General features: G+C 47.5%; 1 protein-coding gene across 1 annotated transcript in view; it reads right to left on the bottom strand.

Moving 5' to 3' along the window:
- The window catches only part of LOC309375792 (E3 ubiquitin-protein ligase TRIM7-like), a gene marked incomplete at its 5' end in the record, with an annotated part of 37,382 nt that extends 18,083 nt beyond the window's left edge, over positions 1 to 19,299 (bottom strand). Inside the window, 1 exon segment of the mRNA XM_081921717.1 lies at positions 19,157 to 19,299. Coding sequence (XP_081777843.1) covers positions 19,157 to 19,299 — 143 coding nt within the window.
- Between the last annotated feature and the right edge of the window lie 5,459 nt (positions 19,300 to 24,758).

Raw genomic sequence — 24,758 nt, forward strand, 5'->3', positions numbered from 1 at the left:
TGACAGAGGACGAGATGTTTGGACAGTGTTCTCGAAGCTACCAGCATGAGTTTGACCAAACTGCGGGAGGCATTGGAAGACAGGAGGGACTGGCGTGCTCTGGTCCAGGGGGTCACAAAGAGGCGGACACGACTAAACGACTAAACAACAACAACTTTGTGCCTTGCTTTCGCTGAGTGCTGCTGGTGGTCTTTCGTTCTGCAAAAAGAGATGCTGCCATCCTAGCCAGGGCCAGGACTTAGGAGGGAGCTGTGTCTCTTTCCGTTTCTCCCTGGTGTGGGCTTAGCTCTTAAGGGGCACCTGTAGGCTAGGGATGCAGAACTGAGTGACAGCAAGTGATTGACAGGTGGGCATGGGGTTTATTTTTTTGGGGGGGGGAATAGTCCAGTGGGTACAACTGGACCCCCCAGTGGCTCACATTTGGCCTGTGGACTGGAGGTTCCCCGCCGTTGTTTCAGAATATGAATGGATTTGATAAAACAGGATTCAAGAAAAGTTGCCAGATGAACAATACCCAACCTGGTGAAAACAAATTAAATTGGGGGTAGGCAACCTAGGGCCTTGTCAATCTGGCCCATAGACGGTCCAGGAATCAGCGTGTTTTTACATGAGTAGAATGTCTCCTTTTATTTAAAATGTACCTCTGGGTTATTTGTGGGGCCTGCCTGGTGTTTTTTACATGAGTAGAATGTGTGCTTTTATTTAAAATGCACCTCTGGGTTATTTGTGGGGCCTGCCTGGTGTTTTTTACATGAGTAGAATGTGTGCTTTTATTTAAAAGGCATCTCTGGGTTATTTGTGGGGCATAGGAATTAGTTCATTCTCCCCCCCCCCCAAAAAAAAAATATATATAGTCTGGCCCACTACATGGTCTGAGGGACAGTGGATCGGCCCATGGTTGAAAAAGGTTGCTGACCCCTGGACTAAACGATGCAAAGAAGGAGCTGCAGCCCAAGATAGGAAAAGGGGTGATAAGGGAACACCTAGCTACTTTGAATGAATTCAGATCTTCAGGGCCTGATGAGCTACACCCAAGGCTACTAAAGGAGCTTGTGGATGATGATGATGATGATGATGATTTATTATTTATACCACGCCCATCTGGCTGGGTTTCCCCAGCCACTCTGGGCGGCTCTCAACAGAATAGTAGTAATAATAATGCAATCAAACATTAAAAGCTTCCCTAAACAGGGCTGCCTTCGGATATAATCTCAGAGCCTCTGTCCATAATCTTTGAGATTCCTGGACAACATTTGAGTTTCCTGCAGACTGGAAGGAACTGGGAGCACTTAGAAAAGGATGTTGTGATTAGTAAGATCCAGTATGGGTTTCTCAAAAACAAGTTCTGCCAGTTGAATCTGACTAAACTTTAGGAAGAACTTTCTGATGTTAAGAGCTGTCCCTCAGAAGGTGACGGGGGCTCTCCTTCAATGGAAGTTTATAAGCAGAGATCTGTCGGGATTCTTTTAGCTGGGATTCCTGCATTGGACTTTTGGGTTCCCTCCCAACTCTGCAGTTCTATGATATGTATTTTGCCCTTACATTGTGAGTTGCTTTGGGGATGATTTCAGTGGGGAAAGCATCAAACAATTTGGAGGCCCCCCCCCGTCACCAGCAAGCAGAAGCCCCCCCTCCTCCTCTGCCCCTCCCCCACTGCTCCCTTCTATTTCCTCCGCAGCCTTCTCTGAAAATCTGCAAGGGTTGACACTGATCCTTAACCAAAAGCTTTTTCAACCTCAAAGATAAGAGAAGTGATTAGTGGCTTTCAAAGGAACAACACAGCCAGGGGAGAAAGATGAATGGACGTTTGATTGAAACTCTGTTAATTCCCAGTGTGGGCATTTTGCAGTGGGAGGGCGGGTGGTTGGGAAGTGTGGATCCCAAGCTTTGTGCCTGCAAAACAGCCCCTGCTTCTCCTCCGGTTAAATTTAGCATTGCAGCCAAGCTGAGTGCTGGCCATTTCCGTGCCTGCTGCGCCGTGCATCTAAATGCCATCTCTGGACACAATTACTCACGAATCTGACTGTCTGAAATTGTTCAAGTGCTTCTTGGGGGGTGGGGTGGGGAACAACAGCAACCAAGCTTCAGAAAGACAAGGCGGAGAGGGAGAGGCGCTGGCTGGTGGGGCTCTAGGGATGGAGAGGTTTGCCGAGAACAAATTTGCTGATCTGAAAACTCAGAAGGGTTTGGATAGAGACCTTGCAAATCAAGAGGGAGCCACAAAGGCAAGGTCCTGATCTTGAAAGGGTCACCTTCAGCTGCCTCTTTTGGATATGAACCAGAGATGGGAGAGGGTCCCTCTGCCTGTGGGAACGAAAGAATTGAAAGAATTCTAGAGTTGGAAAGGACTCAAAGTACAGTGGTACCTCAGGTTCCAGACGCTTCAGGTTACAGACTCCGTTAACCCAGAAATAGTACCTCGGGTTAAGAACTTTGCTTCAGGATGAGAACAGAAATCGTGCCGTGGCAGCAGCGGGAGGCCCCATTAGTTAAAGTGGTACCTCAGGTTAAGAACAGTTTCAGTTAAGAATGGACCTTCGGAACAAATTAAGCTCTTAACCTGAGGTACTACTGTATCATCTAGTCCAGGGGCAAGCAAACTCTTTCAGCAGAGGGCCAGTCCACTGTCCCTCAGACCTTGTGGGGGGGGGCGGACTATATTTTGAAGGGGGGGAAATGAACAAATTCCTATGCCCCACAAATAACCCAGAGATGCATTTTAAATAAAAGGACACATTCTACTCATGTAAAAACACACTGATTCCCGGATCGTCCATGGGCCAGATTTAGAAGGCGACTGGGCCTTAGGTCGCCTACCCATGATCTAGTCCAACTCCTTGCAATGCAGGAAACAGCTGAAGAATCCGTAACTGATGGCCACCCAAACTCTGCTTACATACCTCCAACAAGGCAGGGTCCACTGCCTTCTGGATGTGTCTGTTCCATTGTTGAATGGCTCTTACACTCCGAAAGTTCTTCCTAACGTTCAGGGAGAATCTCCTTTAGTGTTATTTGAACCTGTTGGTCTTCCCCTCGGGAGCAGCTAACAGGAAACAAGATTACTCAATTATCCACGTGACAGCCCCTCAGGTAGTTGGAGATGACTCTCATATCCCCTTTCAGGCTTTTCTCCAGGCTAATGATACCCAGCTCCTTCAGCCGTTCCTCATCAGGCTTGGTTTACAGTCCCCTGATCATCTTGGTTGCCCTCCTCTACAACCTTCCAGCTTGCCAATATCCTTCTTTAATTGTGGTTCCCAGAACTGGACACAAGACTGTAGGTGGGGGTCTGACCAAGGCAGAATGTTGTTGTTTAGTCATTTAGTCATGTCCAACTCTTCGTGGCCCCATGGACCAGAGTACGCCAGGCCCTCCTGTCTTCCACTGTCTCCCACAGTTTGGTCAAACTCATGCTGGTAGCTTCGAGAACACTGTCCAACCATCTCGTCCTCTGTCATCCTCTTCTCTTTGTGCCCTCCATCTTTCCCAACATCAGGGTCTTTTCCAGAGAGTCTTTCCAGGGAGATGGCCAAAGTATTGGAGCCTCAACTTCAGCATCTGTCCTTCCAGTGAGCACTCAGGGCTGATTTCCTTAAGAATGGAGAGGTTTGATCTTCTTGCAGTCCATGGGACTCTCAAGGGTCTCCTCCAGCACCAGAATTCAAAAGCATCAATTCTTCAGCGATCAGCCTTCTTTATGGTCCAGATCTCACTTCCATACATTACTACTGGGTAAACCATAGCTTTAACTATACAGACCTTTGTTGGCAAGGTGATGTCTCTGCTTTTTAAGATGCTGTCTAGGTTTGTCATTGCTTTTCTCCCAAGGCAGAACAGAATGGTCCTATTACTTCTGTTGATCTGGACACTCAACTTCTGTTGATACAGCCTAAAATAGTATCAGCAGAAAGGGAGGTGTCTGGCCATGTGGGGCTGCTCATATCTTTGAATTATCCTCCACAACAGAAAGGACTTTGTACCTTTCTTCACAAACAGACCTTAGCATCCTTAGCACTCGGCTCTAGAATAGGACAAACCCCTCCATTCTCATTTATCATTTTCCCCTAGCTTTAAGGCTGTTTTGACACATTTGAGCAACAGTTTGCAATTTTTAAAAAAATAACTCTGGTGAAAATTCATCATCATTTCCATTTGCATTGCTCCTAACGCGGAACATTACTGTACTTCATTTTACTTGACTCTGTGCATTTCTATTATATTATCAACCTCACAGTCATTATACACTTTACCCAAATATGCACACATCTGTATGTGTTTATTTTTTATCGGAGGCATCACAAAATTCAGAGAAGTGTGAATTTCAAAAGCAAGCTCTGCCTCAGTTCACAGAGTTAAGAAGCACAAATGATCTCAGTTGGCATGAAAACGGAGTTTCCCCCAATCCCTCCCCGCAGGTCTAACACATAACAGAGTCAAACGGTTAGCTGTATTAAGGTTTAAATTAAGGGTGTCACCTTGAATTTCTGAGAAGCCAGCTGGGAAACCTTCAGATACAACAGGGGCCCAGTGAGGCTATCATATCACCACCTCCAGCCGTGGAAACAGGCTACCCTTGTGGATACACAGGTGCAAGCCCATGCCGGTGGATCTGTGAATCGTGGCATGGTAAAAAGGAGATAGACTTATTTTTTAAAAAAAACAAATTTGTATTAAGTTTTACATTTTTATGATATTACAGACTATCCAATTATCAAAATGAAAAAAGAAAGAAAAACATTCCCTGATTCCCACCCCCTTTGACTTCCCGCAACTTGCTCTTCTGGTTTTCCCCAATATTGGCTTCCCCTGCTTGCTTTCATATGAATTCTCTGTATAAATTATGTATTAATTCTTGTTATCTTTTATCACTTTAACATCAGCTTTACAGTGATACCTTGGGTTAAGAACTTAATTCATTCCGGAGGTCCGTTCTTAACCTGAAACTGTTCTTAACCTGAGGTACCACTTTAGCTAATGGGGCCTCCCACTGCCACCACGCAATTTCTGTTCTCATCCTGAAGCAAAGATCTTAATCCGAGGTACTATTTCTGGGTTAGCAGAGTCTGTAACCTGAAGCGTCTTTAACCCAAGGTACCATTGTATAGCTTTTATACTTACTTTTGTTAATTGTAAATGTTTACTCAAACCCTGCTAGTGAGTCTATTTCATAGAATCATAGAGTTGGAAGAGACCACAAGGGCCATCGAGTCCAACCCCCTGCCAAGCAGGAAACACCATCAGAGCACTCCTGACATATCGTTGTCAAGCCTCTGCTTGTGGTCAACCAAGACTCCTAGATCCTTTTCACATGTACTGCTCTCAAGTCAGGTGTCACCCATCTTGTATTTGTGCCTCTCATTTTTTTTGCCCAAGTGCAATACTTTACATTTCTCCCTGTTAAAATTGGCCCAGTTCTCTAATCTGTCAAGGTCGTTTTGAAGTGTGATCCTGTCCTCTGGGGTGTTAGCCACCCCTCCTAGTTTGATGTCATCTGCAAATTTGATCAGGATGCCCTTGAGTCCATCATACAAGTCGTTGATAAAGATGTTGAATAAGACCGGGCCCAAGACAGAACCCTGTGGCACCCCACTAGTCACTCTTCTCCAGGATGAAGAGGAACCATTGATGAGCACCCTTTGGGTTCGGTCAGTCAGCCAGTTACAAATCCACTGAGTGGTAGCATAGTCAAGACCGCATTTTACCAGCTTCTTTACAAGAATATCATGGGGCACCTTGTCAAGTGCCTTGCTAAAATCAAGGTAGGCTACATCCACTGCGTTCCCTTCATCTACCAGGGTTGTAATTCTGTCAAAAAACAAGATCAGGTTCGTCTGACATGACTTATTTTTCAGAAAGCCATGCTGACTATTGGTGATCACAGTATTCCTTTCTAGGTTCTCACAGGCTGTTTGCTTAATGATCTGCTCCAGAATCTTCCCTGGTATTGATGTCAGACTGACTGGGCGCTAATTATTTGGGTCCTCTCTTTTCCCCTTTTTGAAAATAGGGACAACATTTGCCCTCCTCCAGTCTGCCGGGACTTCGCCTGTTCTCCAGGAATTCTCAAAGATGACTGCCAGTGGTTCTGAGATCACATCTGCCAGTTCTTTTAATACTCTTGGATGCAGTTCATCTGGCCCTGGAGACTTGAATACATCTAGACTAGCCAAGTATTCTTGTACTATCTCCTTAGTTATTCTGGGCTGTGTTTCCTCTGCTGAATCATTTGCTCCAAATTCTTCAGGTCGGGCATTGTTTTCTTTATCGGAGAAGACTGAGGCAAAGAAGGTATTGAGGAGTTCAGCCCTTTCTGTGTCCCCTGTTTGCATTTCACCATCTTCTCCTCTGAGTGACCCCACGGTTTCTTTGTTTTTCCTTTTGCTACGAACATACCCATAAAAGCCATTTTTGTTGCTTTTAACCTCTCTAGCAAGCCTGAGTTCATTCTGTGCTTTAGCTTTTCTGACTTTGTGTCTACACGTGCTGGCTATTTGTTTGAATTCCTCTTTGGTGGTTTCCCCCCTTTTCCATTTTTTGTACACATCCTTTTTTAATCTTAACTCAGTTAAAAGTTCTTTAGAGAGCCACCCTGGCTTCTTTAGGCACCTTCCATGTTTCCATCCCATTGGTATTGCCTGAAGTTGTGCTTTTACTATCTCCCTCTTAACAAACTCCCAGCCATCATGAACTCCCTTTCCTTTTAGTATTACATGTCCATGGGATCTCACCCAGCACTTCCCTAAGTTTTATGAAGTCGGCTTTCTTAAAGTCAAGAAATTGAGTCCTAGTATGCTTGGCTGCTCCTTTCCGCTGTATAGTAAACTTCAGAAAAGCATGATCACTCGCGCCTAATGATCCTTCCACTTCTACCCCACTAACCAGGTAATCAACATTGGTTAGGACCAGATCTAAAATGGCTGTTCCTCTTGTTGCTTCTCCCACTTTCTGGACAATGAAGTTGTCTGCAAGGCCAGTGAGGAATCTGTTTGACCTTATGCTCTTGGCTGAGTTTGACATCCAACAAATATTCAGGTAATTGAAGTCCCCCATTACTACTATCTCCCTTCCTTTTGCATGCTTGGCCATCTGTTCCAGGAAGGCATCATCTATGTCCTCAGTTTGGCTTGGGGATCTATAGTAAACTCCCACAATGAGGTCCCTGTTATTCTTCTCTCCCATAATTTTGACCCAAATGCTTTCACTTTGGCTTTGACGTTCTAAATCTTGGATCTCTTCACAGGTATACACATCCCTGACATATAACACCACTCCTCCTCCTTTCTTGTCTGGTCTGTTTCTCTGAAATAGATTGTATCCCTCCATTATTACATTCCAATCGTGGGACTTATCCCACCAGGTTTCAGTGATGCCTATTATGTCATATTTAGTTTGCTGCACCAAGCGCTCAAGCTCATCTTGTTTATTTCCCATGCTTTGCGCATTAGTGTACAGACATTGAAGTCCATTAATCATTTCCCCGTGTCTCTTATTTAAGGATTTTTTCCTCCCACCACTAGGTCTGCGTGCTGTTTGCTCCATTTGGTCTATGACATTTGGATTGTTCTTTACATTGTTTCTGTAAATATAAATGATTCCCAATCTTTTAAAAATTCTCTGTTATCTTTGTCTCTGAGTCTTTCTGTTAGTTTCACCATTTCAGCATATTCCATCAATTTTTGTATCCATTCTTCCTTGGTTGGTATTTCTTCGCTTTTCCATCTTTGGGCTAGTAGCATCCCAGCTGCAGTCGTAGCGTACATAAATAGTTTCTTCTTTTCTGTTGGCAGTTCTTGACCTGAAATGCCTAATAAAAAAGCTTCTGGTCTTTTAATAAAGGTCAATTTAAACATTTTCTTGATTTCATTATAAATCATATCCCAATAATTTTAAATCAATTTACAACTCCACCACATATGAAAAAAGTACCTTCCTTTTATAACCTTAGAACTTGTCGAAATCCAATGAAGTTGAGTATTGGAAGTTTCTTCTTTACGCAGCACAGAGTTAAACTATGGAACTCCCTTCCGTGGGAGGCAGAAATAGCTACCAACTTTGATGGCTTTAAAAGAGGATTAGACAAACAATACGGGATGCCGCACATACGCAATCTGTACGGGCTACACCACCCCGGGTGCCAGAGAGGGTTCCTCCACCACTGAGGCAAGCAACCAGACTCAGCTGAGTGCTCCTTTGGGGCTGGAGGGGGGGTCTCCAGTGGGGTGTCAGAGGCCCCTGCCAAGGAGACCCTCTTTGCACTGCAGCAGTTTGATCTGTGAATCGGATGAGGCCGTGAAGGAGAGCTAATGCCCTTAAGGAGAGGTGAAAAATCATCTTGACCAGCGGAAACAAGATCAAATCCACAGAGATCAAAGTCAGTGCCTGCATTTGGGTGCCAAAGAAGGAAAATCAAAGGCATGGCATAGGATGGCAGAGACCTGACTTGGCAGCAGGGCACGAAGGAAGGATCAAAAGCCGAATGTTGAGCCAGCAGGGATGCTTTTGAAAAGGCCAATGCAATCGCAGGTGGCATCACCGGAAGCAGGGAGTGTGCAGGTAGCAGGGAGTTCCATGCCCTTCTTCTCCTTACAGGTGCCAAATATATACAGGAACAGGAACACTCAAGGCAAAGAAATAGCTGGAAATGACGAGGAGTCTCATCCCACAACATTTTAGTGATGGCATCAAGTTTAAGACCCTAACATGGATGTTTGTATATAGCAGGGGTCAGCAAACTTTTTCAGCAGGGGGCCGGTCCACTGTCCCTCACACCTTGTGGGGGGCTGGATTATATTTTTTTTGGGGGGGATGAATGAATTCCTATGCCCCACAAATAACCCAGAGGTTCATTTTAAATAAAAGCACACATTCTACTCATGTAAAAACATGCTGATTCCATCTGCGGGCAGGATTGAGAAGGCAATTGGGCCGCATCTGGCCCCCGGGCCTTAAGGTTGCCTACTCATGTTATACAGTGGTACCTCGGGTTACATACGCTTTAGGTTACAGACTCTGCTAACCCAGAAATAGTACCTCGGGTTAAGAACTTTGCTTCAGGAAGAGAACAGAAATCGTGCAGCAGCAGCGGCACGGCAGCAGCAGGAGGCCCCATTAGCTAAAGTGGTGCTTCAGGTTTAAAACAGTTTCAGGTTAAGTACAGACCTCCGGAACAAATTAAGTTCTTAACCCGAGGTACCACTGTATGGTGTTTGGGGGAGCCCTGCCTGTTGCCAGAAGCCTTCCTTCCCATCGGATTGATAGGGATGCTTCTACAGCAGGCGCTCTGCTTTACCAGTGCTACTGCTGGCTGTACTCCAATGAACACTCAAATGAGCACACATAGAAGAGATCTCTCTCTCTCTCTGTGTCCCTCTCTCTCTGTGGGTGAGGTGGGGGGAGGAGAGAGCGGATTTCTTAGATTCACAGTCCAGTTTAAAAGGAAGAAAGGGAATTGAGTAAACAAGGCAGTCGTGATTTCCCCCCTTTCCGTCCCCCTACATACTCAATCCATAATGGCAACAATCTTTTCTTTGCTGGCATCTGTGAACAGGAGTTTAATAAACAATGTCTAATCCCAGCTTCCAGATCCAAGTCTTAGGATTTAGGTGGCTGCCACAGAATGAAAGAAAAGTCATTTGAGACCTCTGAGTTTGGCCTCGTTCTCACCTAATCAGCACAGCTTGGCGGAGAGTCCAGCTTCTTTCTCATATAACACGCAACAGCAACATATAATATTTCCCTACACACTAAGGGCTGCACCTTTCAAAGTCTTCTGAGTAGAGGGGGACGTGGACAGCGCAAGGTCTGCCTTCACTTGCTCTTACTCCAAAAGAATATAAGAAGAACCGGCTGCATCAGTCCAGTGGGAGCCCATTGGGTCCAGCATCCTGTTCTCACAGTGCACAGCCAGCAACCAGGATTCGAACACAGGAGCCCTCTCCTCTTCTGAGGTTTCCAGCAACTGGTATTCAACTGTGGAGAGTATGACCATCCTGGCTAGTACCTATTGATAGCCTTAGCCTTCTCCATGAATTTGTCCAATCCACTTTTAAAGCCCCCTAAGTTGTTGTACATCGCTGGTTCCTGTGGGAGGGAGTTCCACAGATTATGCACTGCATGAAGAAGTGTTTTCTTTTATCTATCCTGAATCTCCCAACATCCAGCGTCCTTGAAAGACCACGTGTTTTTGTGCAATGACAGATGCACAAAACCTTTCCCTATCCTCTCTGGTTTCTTAAGAATTTGGGGCTTAAGGTGAAAGGTGACACATTGTTGTTGTTTAGTCGTTTAATCGTGTCTGACTCTTCGTGACCCCAGAGCACGCCAGGCCTTCCTGTCTTCCACTGCCTCCCACAGTTTGGTCAAACTCATGCTGGTAGCTTTGAGAACACTGTCCAACCATCTCGTCCTCTGTCGTCCGCTTCTCCTTGTGCCCTCCATCTTTCCCAATATCAGGTTCTTTTCCAGGGAGTCTATGTGTCCAGGGAGTGACACATAGACCCTAAAGTAGGGTTACCGGACATCCCCGGTTCCTGGGGTCAGTCCCCGGATTTGCATATCTGTACCCAGACAAATTCAGTCCCTGTGGCAGTGGCAGCCTCAGCAGCCCGGAGCCAGTCTGGTAGCACAGTTGGCTCTAGCTGGCTTCAGAAGCTGCTCCCTGCCACCACCACTGCCAAAGGTGAACCGCGAACGTTCGGTGGTTCAGATCTCCTGCCCCCTTCCCCTTTTGTTTTGACAGATCGGGGGAGGCTCAGGAGTTGCAGGCAGCCAACTGTTGCCCAGGAGGGGCAAAAGGCACACGGTTTCTCTGCCAGGCAAGGTGCAAAGCCTTTCTTTTGCAATCTGCAAAACATAAATGTGCAGAGTTTTTAAAAAACGGCAAGGGCCAGCTGCCCACAACTCCCAAGCCTTCCCCGATCTGTCAAAACAAAGGGGGAAGGGGGCAAGAGATCAGGGAAGGCTTGGGAGTCACGGGCAGGCGGCACACCATTGCCCAGTTTTTTAAAAGATGCGCATTTATGTTTTACAGGATGCGAAAGAAGGGCTTTGCACCTTTATACAATATGCATGTGTGCTTGGGCCCAGGGTCTTTTGCCTCACCATCCCCACTACTGACTCCCTGTTGCTTCTCAGCTTCAAAATAATAATAATAATAATAATAATAATAATCATCATCATCATCATCATCTGGTAGCCAAAACCAAAGGCATCCTCCCTCTTCAGCCTCCCCCCAGCCTCTGGCTCTGCTCCGAAAATCAAAACGATAGACTCAAAGGTGGCTTACAAGAGATACTTTAGCTTCATAGATGTAGGAAGAGCATTATGCTTCCAAAACCTTTCCTCCTCCCAGGAGGGGAGGGGTTGTGATCGGGAGATGATTCCCGCTTCATGCAGGGGGCGCTCCGCCCCCTGCTTCAACTCCAGGGCTGGCGCCACGCCCCTCCCCAGTTGGGCACCCAATAGGGAAGCTCGACGGGGGTGTGGCTTGCTGCTCAAACGCAGCCGCGCCAGCCATCCCCACCATTGCACACACATTTTCTTCGAGTAACCCACCCTCCACTCCCTTTAGATTAGCTGTTCCTGAGACTTTGCTATGGACCTCTGGTTGGTCGCCCTATTTAACCATGGGGCCTGGTAGGAGTTTTTTCCAATTGGCTAAATTGGCCCGGCCTCTTGGTTTTTTTCGCCTACCTCGTAGCACAACTTTCGTGGTATTTGGCGGTTAGGCATTGGAATGTGTTGTTGGTGTTTCAGGTGGCAAGGTGTGGCCATCGCCTTCCCCGACAATTTTGGGTATTCCGCTAAAGGAATCCGGTGGTCGTGGATCCTGTCCGATGCCCGTGTGGCGGGGGGCCATGGCATAACCCCTGGTGACATCAGGAAGAGAGGCTATAGTTGGATTAGCATCAACAGGCTTCCCCTACTGGTGGTTAACCCCTCCTCAGACTCACCCCTCTACGAGTGGGTGGAGTCTAATGTTCCGTGGTCCAATGCCTAAGCCAATACCTTCTCACATGCTGTAATCAATAAAGTTGTGGCCTTCACCTTACCCATTAACCTTACATTCTGTGTCCACGTGTCTTTATTCCCCAAGCGGGGATCGGGTCCTCGAATCACAAATAATTTGCAGCACTCTCCACTCGCACTGTGTGCAGGCCTCCAGTGATCTTCACTGTACTGCACTCATCTGACATTTGTATTTTCTCTACCACCAGACTGTGGGATGTGAAACACATAGCAGTCAAGTACAACATTCCTAGAATGGACATGCTAGGGGATGCTTTGTACCAGCCAGGAGAAAACTTCCTGTTTCCTTCTGAACTGGGACAAACCTCTGCATGTGACTAGAGGTTGTGTGTGTGGCCTAATCTGGGGCAGAGGAGCACAACATCTTCTTTTGCTCCTCGCTTCTCCATTTTTGTTTTTCTCTACGTGTGAGCAGAAGTCACTGCCTGTCTGCGGTCACTTGGGACTAACTCCCTTATGGGATAGTCCCACACGTATATATACTTTTGTAACCTAAGTCTGCCTTCAGGGATCTAACTGTGAACTGAATGAATGTGAGTAAACTACTTTTATATTCACTTTAATAAGATTGCCGTGCATACTCTTTTTAAGAGGGACAAGAAGGGATCTTACCAGGAATCTTATAGAGAGAGGTTCAGACAAGCAGCAAGCGAACCACTGTGCATTTAAAGGGGAATGTTTAAACTCTGCTAAGACATAGAACTTGCTAATGCAAGTTCGGAAGTATATCATTAAACAATATATCCTCTCCTGCCTCCCTAAACATTCCCACACTGACTGATGCAGACAATTTTTTTTTAAAAAAAATGTTTCTTCTTCTACAGTTAGCAAATGAGCTGTGATTTTTGACTAGTTATGTCGTTTTTTCTTGCATTCATATTTATTACATTTTTATACCACCTTTTTCATCCAAGGAGCTCAAGGTGGTATACGTGGTTGTCCTATTTGTTTTCACTGCTCTGATATTTTTTTTTTAAAAAAATGAAATTGTGGTATATGTAGATATATTGTTCACAATTAAATAAAGACTGCTGAGCCTTTTTGCCAGAGCTGCCTGCCTGTATTATACTTCAGCTGGTGGGAGAGGCTGCTCTTGAGCTTGAATCCTGCTTGCTGGTTTCCCACTGGGGCCTCTGCCTGACCACTGTGCAAACAGGATGCTGGGCTAGATGGGCCATTGTTCTGATCCAGCAAACACTTCTTTTGTCCTTCTCCCACTTTGGTTCCATTTTCCTCCTTGCGTGGTCGGATGCCTCATCCCACAAAGCTTTCGTTCTAATGATGGAAATATTTTGGAATTTGAGGGAAGGTGTGCTGGTCCCGGGGGGAAGGTTACTGTTACCGTAGTCAAAGTTCAGTCCTGAGTCACTAGCCTGGAAATAGTCCACCAGGTGCGAGGCGAGGTCCGAAGCAGGGAGCCGGGCGGGGACAGGAACACTCGAAGATCAGAAGCAGGAAGCCGGGCAGGGAACAGGAACACTGGAGGAACAGGACTGGGTCCGGGCAGGAACAGGTACTCAACAACGACGTTGCTCCCGCAACCTGGGACCGGGCTGACTGGCCTTTATCTTCTCTGAGGCCAGGGGCGGTCCCGGCCCCCAGGAGACCCGCCTCTCCTGGCCTTAAGGCGAGCACTCCTCCTGGGAGAAACCAGTTCCCTTCGCCTCTCTGCCCTGATCCTCTGCAGTTCAGGAGAGGCCGAAGGGTTACTGGGCCCAGGGGGAGACTCACCTGCAGGCACGGAGTCCTCAACCACCTCCGGAGCCAGAATGGATTCACCTGGTGCCTGCTCCTGAGGATCCGGCCCAGGTGCAGGCTCCTCAGAATCAAGGCCCTGCCCCAGTTCAGCCAGCCCTGGAGGCGGGGACTCGTGTGCCAGTTGGGATTCCTCCGGTTGACTCTCAGAATCGGAATCCCAGGCCATCACAGAAGGTTTTTAGACTGTCCCACAAAACCCTTTGCAATTGCACAACAGGCAATAATTCAGTAGGTTTTCTTTCTTTTTTCTTTTAGCTACAAGATTAGAGCAGATCATATATTCATTTTTGTGTATATTCATTGTTGCATATATGTTTTGCATATATAGATATATATTTTTTAATAAATGTGCAATTAATTGTTACTGTTCTGAATGTTATTGTGTTATCATTTCCCAATTTTATTTATTAGGAGGAGTGCAGAGAGAAGAAATGCTATGGTGTATCTGCAGCAATGCAACCACACGTCTTCATTATAATTATAATAATAATTTATTATTTATACCCCGCCCATCTGGCTAGGTTTCCCCAGCCACTCTGGGCAGCTTCCAACAGAATATTAAAATACAATAGTCCATCAAACATTAAAAGTTTCCCTGAACAGGGCTGCCTTCAGATGTCTTCTAAAAGTCTGGTAGTTGTTTTTCTCTTTGACATCTGGTGGGAGGGCGTTCCACAGGGTGGGCGCCACTACCAAGAAGGCCCTCTGCCTGGTTCCCTGTAACTTGGCTTCTCGCAGCGAGGGAACCGCCAGAAGGCCCTCGGAGCTGGACCTCAGTGTCCTGGCAGAACGATAGCCCCACTTGCAATAAAACACATCTCTCCTGCATCCATCTCTACAGCCAAAGCAGACGCTGTAACTTTCCAATAGTTTGACTTTAACCCCAAAAGCACACTCGTCCATTGTCTCCCAAGACATGCCAGCAACAATTATTTTCCTTCCTGGGCTTTGCAAACTGCTATTTTGAATAATGCTTTTTATAGTGTAGAGTGGGGGGCACTGGGGGTGAATTTATGGGACCAAGCAAGTGGAGGCCTAAAGAAGTTTATGAACCACGATGGCAAATGAGCTGCTGGTCAGGGAACAGACCACAGTTGTTTCCAATCTAATCTGTTGCCCAGAGTATGGTTACCAGATGTCCCCATTTCCCGGGGACAGTCCCTGGATTTACAAATCTGTCCCTGGACAAAATCTGTCCCCAGAATGTCCCCGGATTTCATTTAATGTCACCAGATGTATATTTTAAGTGTTGCAGATTTATTAGTAGGGAATGAATGTTGCATGATTGGTTCAACAGCACAAGACACATCATATGGGGACTTCCGGTGAGGCAAAATGGCGGATGCCATGGCAGCGAGCAGCTCCTGAAGCCAGCCAGAGCCACTGCCGAGGAGGAACTGGGGACGCCTGGCGTGTCAACTGGGGGAACCGCTGGCCCAAATTGAGCCGGGAGTGACAGTACCCAGCCATCTGGCTGACTGCCCAGCAGCGCTCCAGGGCCAGTAAAAACCCTGGAGCCAACGCAGGGAGGAGGAGGAAGAAGAGAAAGAGGAGGGAGAAAAAAGAGGGGAGCCCTGACCTTGCCGCGCCACTGCCGCTGAGGAAGAGAGGTAGGAGAGCACCGGGAGGGCAAGGACACATGGCCAAGCCCAGGCCCAACCCAAGCCTACTCCACGGCAGATAGTGCTCCAAGAGATCAGGCTGGAGCCCAGAGGAAGGCTGCACAATAGAGGAGACCCAGAAGAGAAGATATTACTTCTTAAATTTTATAAAAAATGATTTTTAAAATAGAACCTTTTTTTTCTCTTAAAAAAAAAATGTCCCCGGATTCTTTGAAAAAAATCTGGTAACCTTAGCCCAGAGATGGGAGCTTTTCTGGGGCAGGAGTTTGATCTTTGGGAATTAAACGCCACCTGCCCCCCCCCCATCAACATACTCAATCTGCTCCAAGAGGATATTTTTCTAAGACCAATGGTTCGCCGTCAGAGCATCAGAACAGGAAGTGATTCAGGACTAGCATCGGTGACCCCTGGGGTCATGGAGTGGTCCCTTGAACTGGGATGGCGGGGTCATATATCTTGTCGGGGGCACATGACTGGGATCCGACATCCTCTCGGCTTCTGCTTTGCCATGAAATGTTTGACTGTTTGTTCAAGGAGGATCAGCAAGAAGCCCCTTGTGTATAAAAGTGACCGGATGTCACCAGGAGCAGAATTAATTGCTAGAAAATTGCAAATGATGACATGGCAATCAGCCGCGCTATTCTGGGACAGGAGTTTGATCTCTTGGAAATTGGCAGCCAGCTGTTTGACATCCCCCTCTGTGGATTTGTTTTGATGTTGTTCTCACACTTCAAAGAGGAAGGGGAATCAGATGAATGGAGACTCCCTTAGCAGGCAAGAACATTGTTGGGTTCCAGATTAAAGCGTGGGCGAAAAGGGGCTGCTTCTTTCATGCTACACCCCAGCAACTTTCAACACCCTGGTGGTCTTCCAGATGTTTGTACCCAAACTCCCACCAGTCCCACTGTCATCTGACTGTGTTGTCTGCGACTGATGGGATCTGCTTTCTGAGCATCCAGAAGGATCTTCTCCACATGATGCAGGTAGATCCAGGAGTCATCAAAGCTATTGCAAAGAGCTTTTGGAAATGTCCAACTCTGCACCTTCTTACCTTTTCTTGTAGTGATAGAGATCTCAAGTTGTGTTCTAAGCTGTATATCACCCATTTCTCTATTAAAATATACTCAGGAAAGTTCACAGGCAAATAGGTTGTTACGAGTTTGGGGGTCTTGTCCTTGGGTCCCTTCTAATTCTTGGGGGTCTTGTGCCTGAGGAAGGGTTGGAATCTCTATTTCTGAACTAGACAGACAAGTTTCTTTGTAAAACAATAACCTTAGCTGGCCCCTTCAATGTCCTCAACAGCAACCCCAAAGAATGACCCAGGTTGCAAGAGCTAACACTAAGTGATGGGGCCCTTCAGGCTAATGGGTGGGCCTGTCCTCCACCCTCCTCACCTGAGGGGTTAGGTAGGAGAACAAGAGCCAGAGTGGCGTGTGAGAGTTGAGCTGGAAGCAAGCTGGAAGCTGGAGACACAGAGACCTGCTTCCTCTGTGCTGGACCCAAAACTGTAACTGATGGAGATGCAAGATCTGTTGGGGTTTTAACGCTGTGAGTCGCTCCATCTTATGCTCAGGTTGTATCCATGTGTAAATAAAAACCACATATCCTAAAATATACCACAGGCTCCATTGACCTTCGTTCCAAGGAAATTAAACTGCACCACTGGATTCTCTCGCCGCTCAAATATTGGGATGGAGTGGAACCCTACTTACGTGGCAACATGGGCTGGAGATTGCAAGTTGAGGATGACTACATTTTCGACGGATGTATCTTTTTAGACAGATGTATTTTTGGGTGCAAAAAGCAGAGACATCACCTTGCCAACAAAGGCCTGTATAGTTAAAGCTCTGGTTTTCCCAGTAGTGATGTATGGAAGTGAGAGCTGGACCATCAAGAAGGCTGATCGCCGAAGAATTGATGCTTTTGAATGATGATGCTGGAGGAGACTCTTGAGAGTCCCATGGACTGCAAGAAGATCAAACCTCTCCATTCTTAAGGAAATCAGCCCTGAGTGCTCACTGGAAGGACAGATCCTGAAGCTGAGGCTCCAATATTTTGGCCACCTCCTAAGAAGAGAAGACTCCCTGGAAAAGACCCTGATGTTGGGAAAGATGGAGGGCACAAGGAGAAGGGGACGACAGAGGACGAGATGGTTGGACAGTGTTCTTGAAGCTATCAGCATGAATTTGACCAAAGTGCGGGAGGCAGTGGAAGACAGGAGTGCCTGGCGTCCCCTGGTCCATGGGGTCATGAAGAGTCAGACACGACTAAACAACTAAACAACAACAAATCAGTTCTGTATGAAATTAACTTTATGAAATCCGCAACTCAAATGAGGGTGTCCTTGGGGTGTCCTTTTTAAAGTTTACCCATTAGGATAGTGATACCAACAAGGCCCCTCCCCTAGTTGAAGTGCCACCCCCTGCCCCCTAAAAGCCTCCAGTTGTTCTGTTGACTCAGTCCCCCCCCCCAAAAAAAAATAAACATATCCTTCAGATTTTTCTTCTTAAAAGTGAAACCAGGCAGGTTGGAAAGGAAACACTTTCATTGGGAGTTGAAGAGGAGAGCTCATTTTGAGGGACAGTTCTAGTTTTTAAGCAGGGGAAATTATTCTCGCAAGTTCCCCCAGTCTACGAGTGGTGAGAGACTCCCGGGGTTCCATGCATTTACCAGGCTTGGTTTCCCTGGAATGAACGTCAGCAGAGACTGTGGTGTCTTTAGGATATATGGTTTTAATTACATAAAGCTACAACTTCAGCATAGGATGGAAGGGCTCACAGCAGTAACAGATTTCGCTTCTCCATTAGGCACAGCTTTGGAGCCAGCACAAAGCAAGCAGGTCTCTGTATCTCCGCCTTCCAGACTGATCCCAGCTCAGCTCTCACACACCACCCAGGCTCTTGTTCCCCTACCTAGCAGCTAGGTGAGGGTTGGGGTATTATCAGCATCACGCTCTAACCAAATGAGCTAAGTGGTTGGAAGATGTAGCAAGCTAGTTTGCTGCTGAACCAATGGATCCAAACTGCATGACAGGAGATTCTGACTAGACATTAGAAAGAACTTTCTGACAGCAAGAGGTTGTTGACCACCTCGGAAGGTAGCAGACTCCACTTTGCTGAAGGTTTCTAAACAGAGTTCCGATTGCCATATTTTGGGGCTTCTTCCTCTGTGATTCTTGTGTTGTAGGGGGTTGGGCTAGATGACCCTGGGGGGTCCCTTCCAACATCACGATTCAGCGAGGCTAGGTGGCAATGTCCAGTCTCTGTGGAGTCACGCTTAGCTAGAGAGCCTTTGCCTGCCTGACTCCAATTCTTTTTATCATCTTGGCAATGTCCTGAAGTCAAACGCTCCCATTATAGCTCAAGAGAGAGGGGAGTGAGGGGAGGGGCAGGCCATCACAAAACGGGCAGCGGGAAAAACGCCGGCTCCTTTCATCTGTATAATAGCCTGGTGTTCTGACAAGAAGCTTCTGTTCCTGTAACCTGGAAAGCTTTTAAGCGCCACGGAAAAGCAGGCAATTATGGGTTAGGGTGAGGTGCACCCGATTGGATGTTGTTACAAATCACTCATTGTCATCGGAGGCGTTTTGGAAAAGAGGCCGCCGGGGAATGATTGCCGTTTAGCAGAAGAGACAATTTTGTTTTATTTTTGGTGGTTTGTTTAGAGTGCTTGATGAGCACATGCAGATTAGGGAGAGAAAGCGGAGAGCACAATTCTCCTGACTCTCTGCTAGCAGGCTCTCCACTTACGGAGGAACAGGCTGAAAGATGCTTCCCTCTTCTGGCGAGGTCAAGGGGCACATCTCCCCACACTCAGCCACCAGCACCTCCAGGTTTTCCAGGCCACAAATTGTTGTTATTCCGCAGGGCTGTGCCCAAATGACTTTGGCCATCTTTGCTGAAGGAGGCGGCTGACGTTCCAAGCAATTCCACCTGCCTCCCAACCGCCCATTAAGTTTGCGTGCCAAAAATGCCAACTCCTTTGGCTAAGAGCAAATGTTATCGGATGTTTGTTTCATCCGGGTTGACAACGCTGCTGTAGTTCCTAAAACAAATCCAACACAAATTGCTTTCACAACAAACGACCTTTTTGGAATTTAGTCCTGAATGTACTCAGGAGAAGCCTCCCTAATTTATTGTCCCCTAAAATGGTGCCCTTGATCGCCACCCCGGTGTTGACATGTATTGTGGTGTAGTAACAAGGTCAGGAGGTTAGACTTAGACCCTGGAGAGACTAGGGTTCAAATCCTCCCAGTTGGCCATGAAGCTCACTGGGTGGTCACTGCCCCTCAGCCTTACCTACCTCACAGAAGAAGAGGAGTTTGGATTTGATATCCCGCTTTATCACTACCCGAAGGAGTCTCAAAGCGACTAACATTCCTCTTTCCCTTCCTCCCCCACAACAAACACTCTGTGAGGTGAGAGGGGCTGAGAGACTTCAGAGAAGTGTGACTAGCCCAAGGTCACCCAGCAGCTGCATGTGGAGGAGCGGGGAATCGAACCCGGTTCACCAGAATACAAGTCCACCACTCTGAACCACTACACCACACTGGCTCTCTACATCAGGGTTGTTGCAGGGATTCAATGAGGTGGGAAACCATGCATGCCATAGGAAGGAAGGAAGGAAGGAAGGAAGGAAGGAAGGAAGGAAGGAAGGAAGGAAGGAAGGAAGGAAGGAAGGAAGGAAGGATCTCTGAACAGCTACCCCAGAGCCTCCGTTGCCAACCAGGTGTACTCCAGCTGTTTTGGACTTCTACCAGGGCAGCCCCTGGTGATGGGGCAAAACATCTCGAGAGCACTAAATGGGCACAGAACCAGCAGCAACCATACCTCCTGCAGGCACATGGCAACCAAATCTTCCTTGGGGAAGAGATGTCTGCTTCCTTCTTTGGATGTTTTGCTGGAATCACGAAAGCTTAAGACAGCCTTTTGTGCATCCCATTTCAAAGCACACAGCTCCATCCTCAAGGGCAGCGGTTTCCAAAGTGGGCAGTGGGGTTACTTAAAGGTAAAGGACCCCTGACCATTAGGTCCAGTCGCGGATGACTCTGGGGTTACGGCGCTCATCTCGCTTTATTGGCCGAGGGAGCTGGCGTACAGCTTCCGGGTCATGTGGCCAGCATGACTAAGCCGCTTCTGGCGAACCAGAGCAGCGCATGGAAATGCCATTTACCTTCCTGCTAGAGCGGTACCTATTTATCTACTTGCACTTTGACGTGCTTTCTAACTGCTAGGTTGGCAAGGAGCTGGGACCAAGCAACAGGAGCTCACCCCGTCGTGGGGATTCGAACTGCCGACCTTCTGACTGGCAAGTCCTAGGCTCTGTGGTTTAACCCACAGCACCACCCGCATCCCACAGTGGGGTTACTTAGGGGGGGTGCTAAGAGGCAAGGGGGAAACAGGAGATGTAAATCACTATCAGACTTTGCTGGTATCACTGGATCAGGCCCATCCATTTTGTTGAATTAAACTAAATAGTGTTAACTGGGTTTTGAATAAATTTGGGGGGAAATGGCTCATGGGCCAAACTGAGACTCATAGCAGGCCCAACTTGGCTGCAGACTGGAGCTTTCTCATCCCTGCTGAACGCTTCCCCTCCAGGCTTAATAATTCCTTTGACATTAGTGCTGGCTGGTGTTCTTTGCTCAACCTCAGAAACATCTGGCAATGGGAAATGGCTCAGATCTGGGGCAGTGTCACAGTCCTTTTCACAGGCGATCGAAGTCCCAGCTGGGGACATTGGGACTGGGGGCAAGATGGTGGGGTGGGAGCAGGAATGCGAGTCCAGAAGCCAGAAGTCAGAAAGCCAAGAGTTTGAGGGTCAGAGAGCTGGGAGTCAAGAAATCAAGGGTCTGAGGATCAAGAAGCAAGGAGTCAAGGAGTCAAACCCACCAAGGCAGGGAACATGTTCCTGTGGCAAAGAGCTGAATGGAAAATGCTGACCTTATATCCCTTCCCGGCTCTTGCCACCAGGTGCTGTGAGTTACCAATCGACCTCACCTGTGTGGCCGCACCTTGCCTCTTCAGAACAAACTGAGGAAGGCCCCAGTTCTGCGGAGTCCTGTTGGTCACAGGGCCTGGATCCTGCATGCACACCTGACAGGCAGATCCCCCAGTGCCATCACAAGAAGAGCCCGGCAGCAGTAGCTGGGTCTGGGCAAAGGGGGTCTGCCCTTGTCCAGCATTCTGTTCTCATAGTGGCCAGTCAAGTGTCAGGAAGCATAAAAGATAGTACTTCTTCATCCTGAAATATACTCGGAGTCCTGTAGTGATTTTTCCTGCAAGCCAATCTGTTGTTGCAGTCTAGGATCCTACTTGCCTATTGTTCTAGGCAGTGGCGTAGCATGGGGGTGCAGGGGGGGCCGGCTGCACCGGGCGCAACATCTGGGGGGCGCACTCGCACTTGCAGCTCTCTGCCCCCTGCTAAAATCCACGGGTTAGGGGGCGCAAATTACTTGCCTTGCCCCGGGTGCTGACAACCCACGCTACGCCACTGGTTCTAGGATCCAAGCTTAGTACATAACGATGGCTTTGGGGGGAAATAAGACAAATTCCATGGGGAGAGGACTATTGGCCACAGGGCTGGCTCACCTGTGAGGCAAGGTGAGGTGACTGACTCGGGTGGCGTAATCCACAGAGGCAGCAGATCCGGCCTCCAAGAAATGCCTTGGCAACTCCTTCATGGTGGTAGCAACAACAGCAACATGCTTCTTGGAGGCCAGGTCTGCCACCGCATCAGCAGCACAGACACACACACACACACTTCTTCTACAGCAGCCTCTCAGCAAATCATCTCCTCCCAACCCTGGGGTCAAGTCTCCGTCCCACCCCTAGGGAGGAAATGGACAGGGGCTGCGCTCTGAGGTCTCCTAGGTTCTGCACCCACCCAGCATGACTCAGGGAAGGCTCCTTCCCCCTACTCCCACCCCCCTGGCCTTTGATCCTCACTCCAACCATCCATAGGTGGGCTTGGATTCCCTGCCTTGTTCTCAATGTTGCTCTTCCCTCCCTGCTTGTTCCCTGGCGTTTTGCGCTTAGCCTCGGGTGCCCAAATGTGCTGTGCTTTTCCATCACGGCTGGAGGCAAGCAATGCTTCTGAGTACACCAGTTGCTGGAAACCACACAGGAGGGAACAGAGCTCTTGTGCACAAATCCTGCTTGCTGGTTTCCCACAGGTGTCTGGTTGGCCACTGTGAGAACAGGGTGGTGGACTGGATGGCTCCCTTTGGTCGGACCAGAAGGCTCTTCTTATGTTCTGATGTCCTAATGGGAAGCATAGAAGCAGAACCTAAGTACAGGGGACATATGGCTTCTGATAATAGAGGTTACTCAGGATGATGATGATGATGATGATGATAAATTTTATTTATACCCCGCCCTCCCTGGCCAGAGCCGGGCTCAGGGGGGCTAACATCAATAAAATCGCAGTAAAAACATAATAAGAAAAAAAGGAAAAAACCATTTAAAATACAGGTTAAAATGCAGCCTCATTTTAAAAGTCAAAACCATAAGGGGAGGGAAACATAAGGGTCAGACTGAGTCCAAACCAAAGGCCAGGCGGAACAGCTCTGTCTTGCAGGCCCTGTGGAAAGATGTCAAGTCCCGCAGGGCCCTAGTCTCTTGTGACAGAGCGTTCCACCAAGTCGGGGCCAGTGCTGAAAAGGCCCTGGCCCTAGTTGAGCCCAATCTAACCTCCTTGAGGCTCGGGACCTCCAAAGTGCTGTCCATTTGTGGACCTTAAGGTCCTCTGTGGGGCATACCATACTAACTCTCCACTTACTTTTTAAAAGTATATATAAATGAGTCCTGGCATCAGCACTGAATTTTGGAGCTTTCCCTGTTTGGCTTTCCATCTGTGGGGACTAGCAGTTAACTGAGAGGAGCTCTGTGGTCCTCGCCTACTGCTCCACTCCATTAATGGAATTATAAAATTGTTCGGAAATACACCCAAGGGTCATCTAGCTCAAGCCCTCCCACACACACACACAATGCAGGAATCACAAGGAAAGAATCCCTGACATTCTTAGGCTGCAGGCAAGGTTTGGAGGCAGGCAAGCTCTCCTCTCTGCCTCTGCCCCACATCTGCGATGGAAGCTGATGAGTGGCACTCATACATCCAAATGCTCATTCACGAAGAGATGCTGGAGAGGATTTAGATGGAGACTCTGCAATTAAGAGGTTGACACTGAAATCAATAGGCATCTCTATCCAGGCATCATCCCAGGAACTCAGCACACAGCTGGGGAGGGGAGGGGGAGCTCTGCAAGTTCAGAAAAGCAAACCCAGGAGAGATGGCAGAGAGTGTGCTAATGAAATTGGCTGGAGTTAAAAGAGTGATCAGCCGCTGATCCCAGCCCTCTCCTGCTGGAGCACCTGGGGAGCGCTGCAGGCTTAGGTCCCTGGCAGGGGTGGGGAGTCCACTCATTTCCAACTTTGAATCTTAACCTACTTAAGTTGTACTTTCCCAAAGCTATACATGAACTGAAAGGCAGCTCGCCTTTGAAATTCTCATGCCCCCAACTTTTAGAATGCAATTCTCCAGGCAAGCTATATTTTTATATATTATTAGTTTTTTAACATATCATTTCCAACATTCATACAACATATCTTCTTATCTTATACGTCTGTCAACACCTCTGATGACTTTCCGTTCTTTATCACTTATTCTGCATTTCTTAATTTCTCTATTACTCGTAATTGTCCTAAACTAATAATTCTCCTCTTAGTCTTACTTGCAATATTTCAAATAGTCCTCCTTACAAAGCTTCTTGCAATCCTCCAATCTGTTCATTACTATTACTTTTCAAATAGTTCATATATTTACTCCAGTCTTCTAAGAATCTCTGGTCCCGCAGGTTTCGAATCCTTCCTGTTAATTTGTCTAATTCTGCATAATCCAGCTCCAGGCAAAATATAAGTACAAAAACACACATGTTGGTGTGCAAGAAAATTCATATTGTGGGTTTGGGGGTCAGTCTGGATGATGCCCTGAGTACCTTCCAATTCTTGGGATTTTGTGGGGGGACCTTCCAGCAACTCCTGTAGCCAAGTTGGTTCCAAATTTATTGCTCTGCTTTCCTTTGGACCACATCAAGAGGGGGGCAGGTCTTGTCATCTAGCCAGCCAGGATCTCCATGTACAATGTCCAGGCTTGCAGAAGAAGAGGAAGAAGAGTTTGGATTTGATATCCCGCCCTTCACTCCCCTTCAGGAGTCTCAAAGCGGCTAACAATCTCCTTTCCCTTCCTCCCCCACAACAAACACTCTGTGAGGTGAGTGGGGCTGAGAGACTTCAAAGAAGTGTGACTGGCCCAAGGTCACCCAGCAGCTGCATGTGGAGGAGCGGAGACTCG

Source organism: Podarcis melisellensis (assembly GCF_964234715.1).
Source record: "Podarcis melisellensis genome assembly, chromosome: 8".
NCBI lineage: Eukaryota > Metazoa > Chordata > Lepidosauria > Squamata > Lacertidae > Podarcis > Podarcis melisellensis.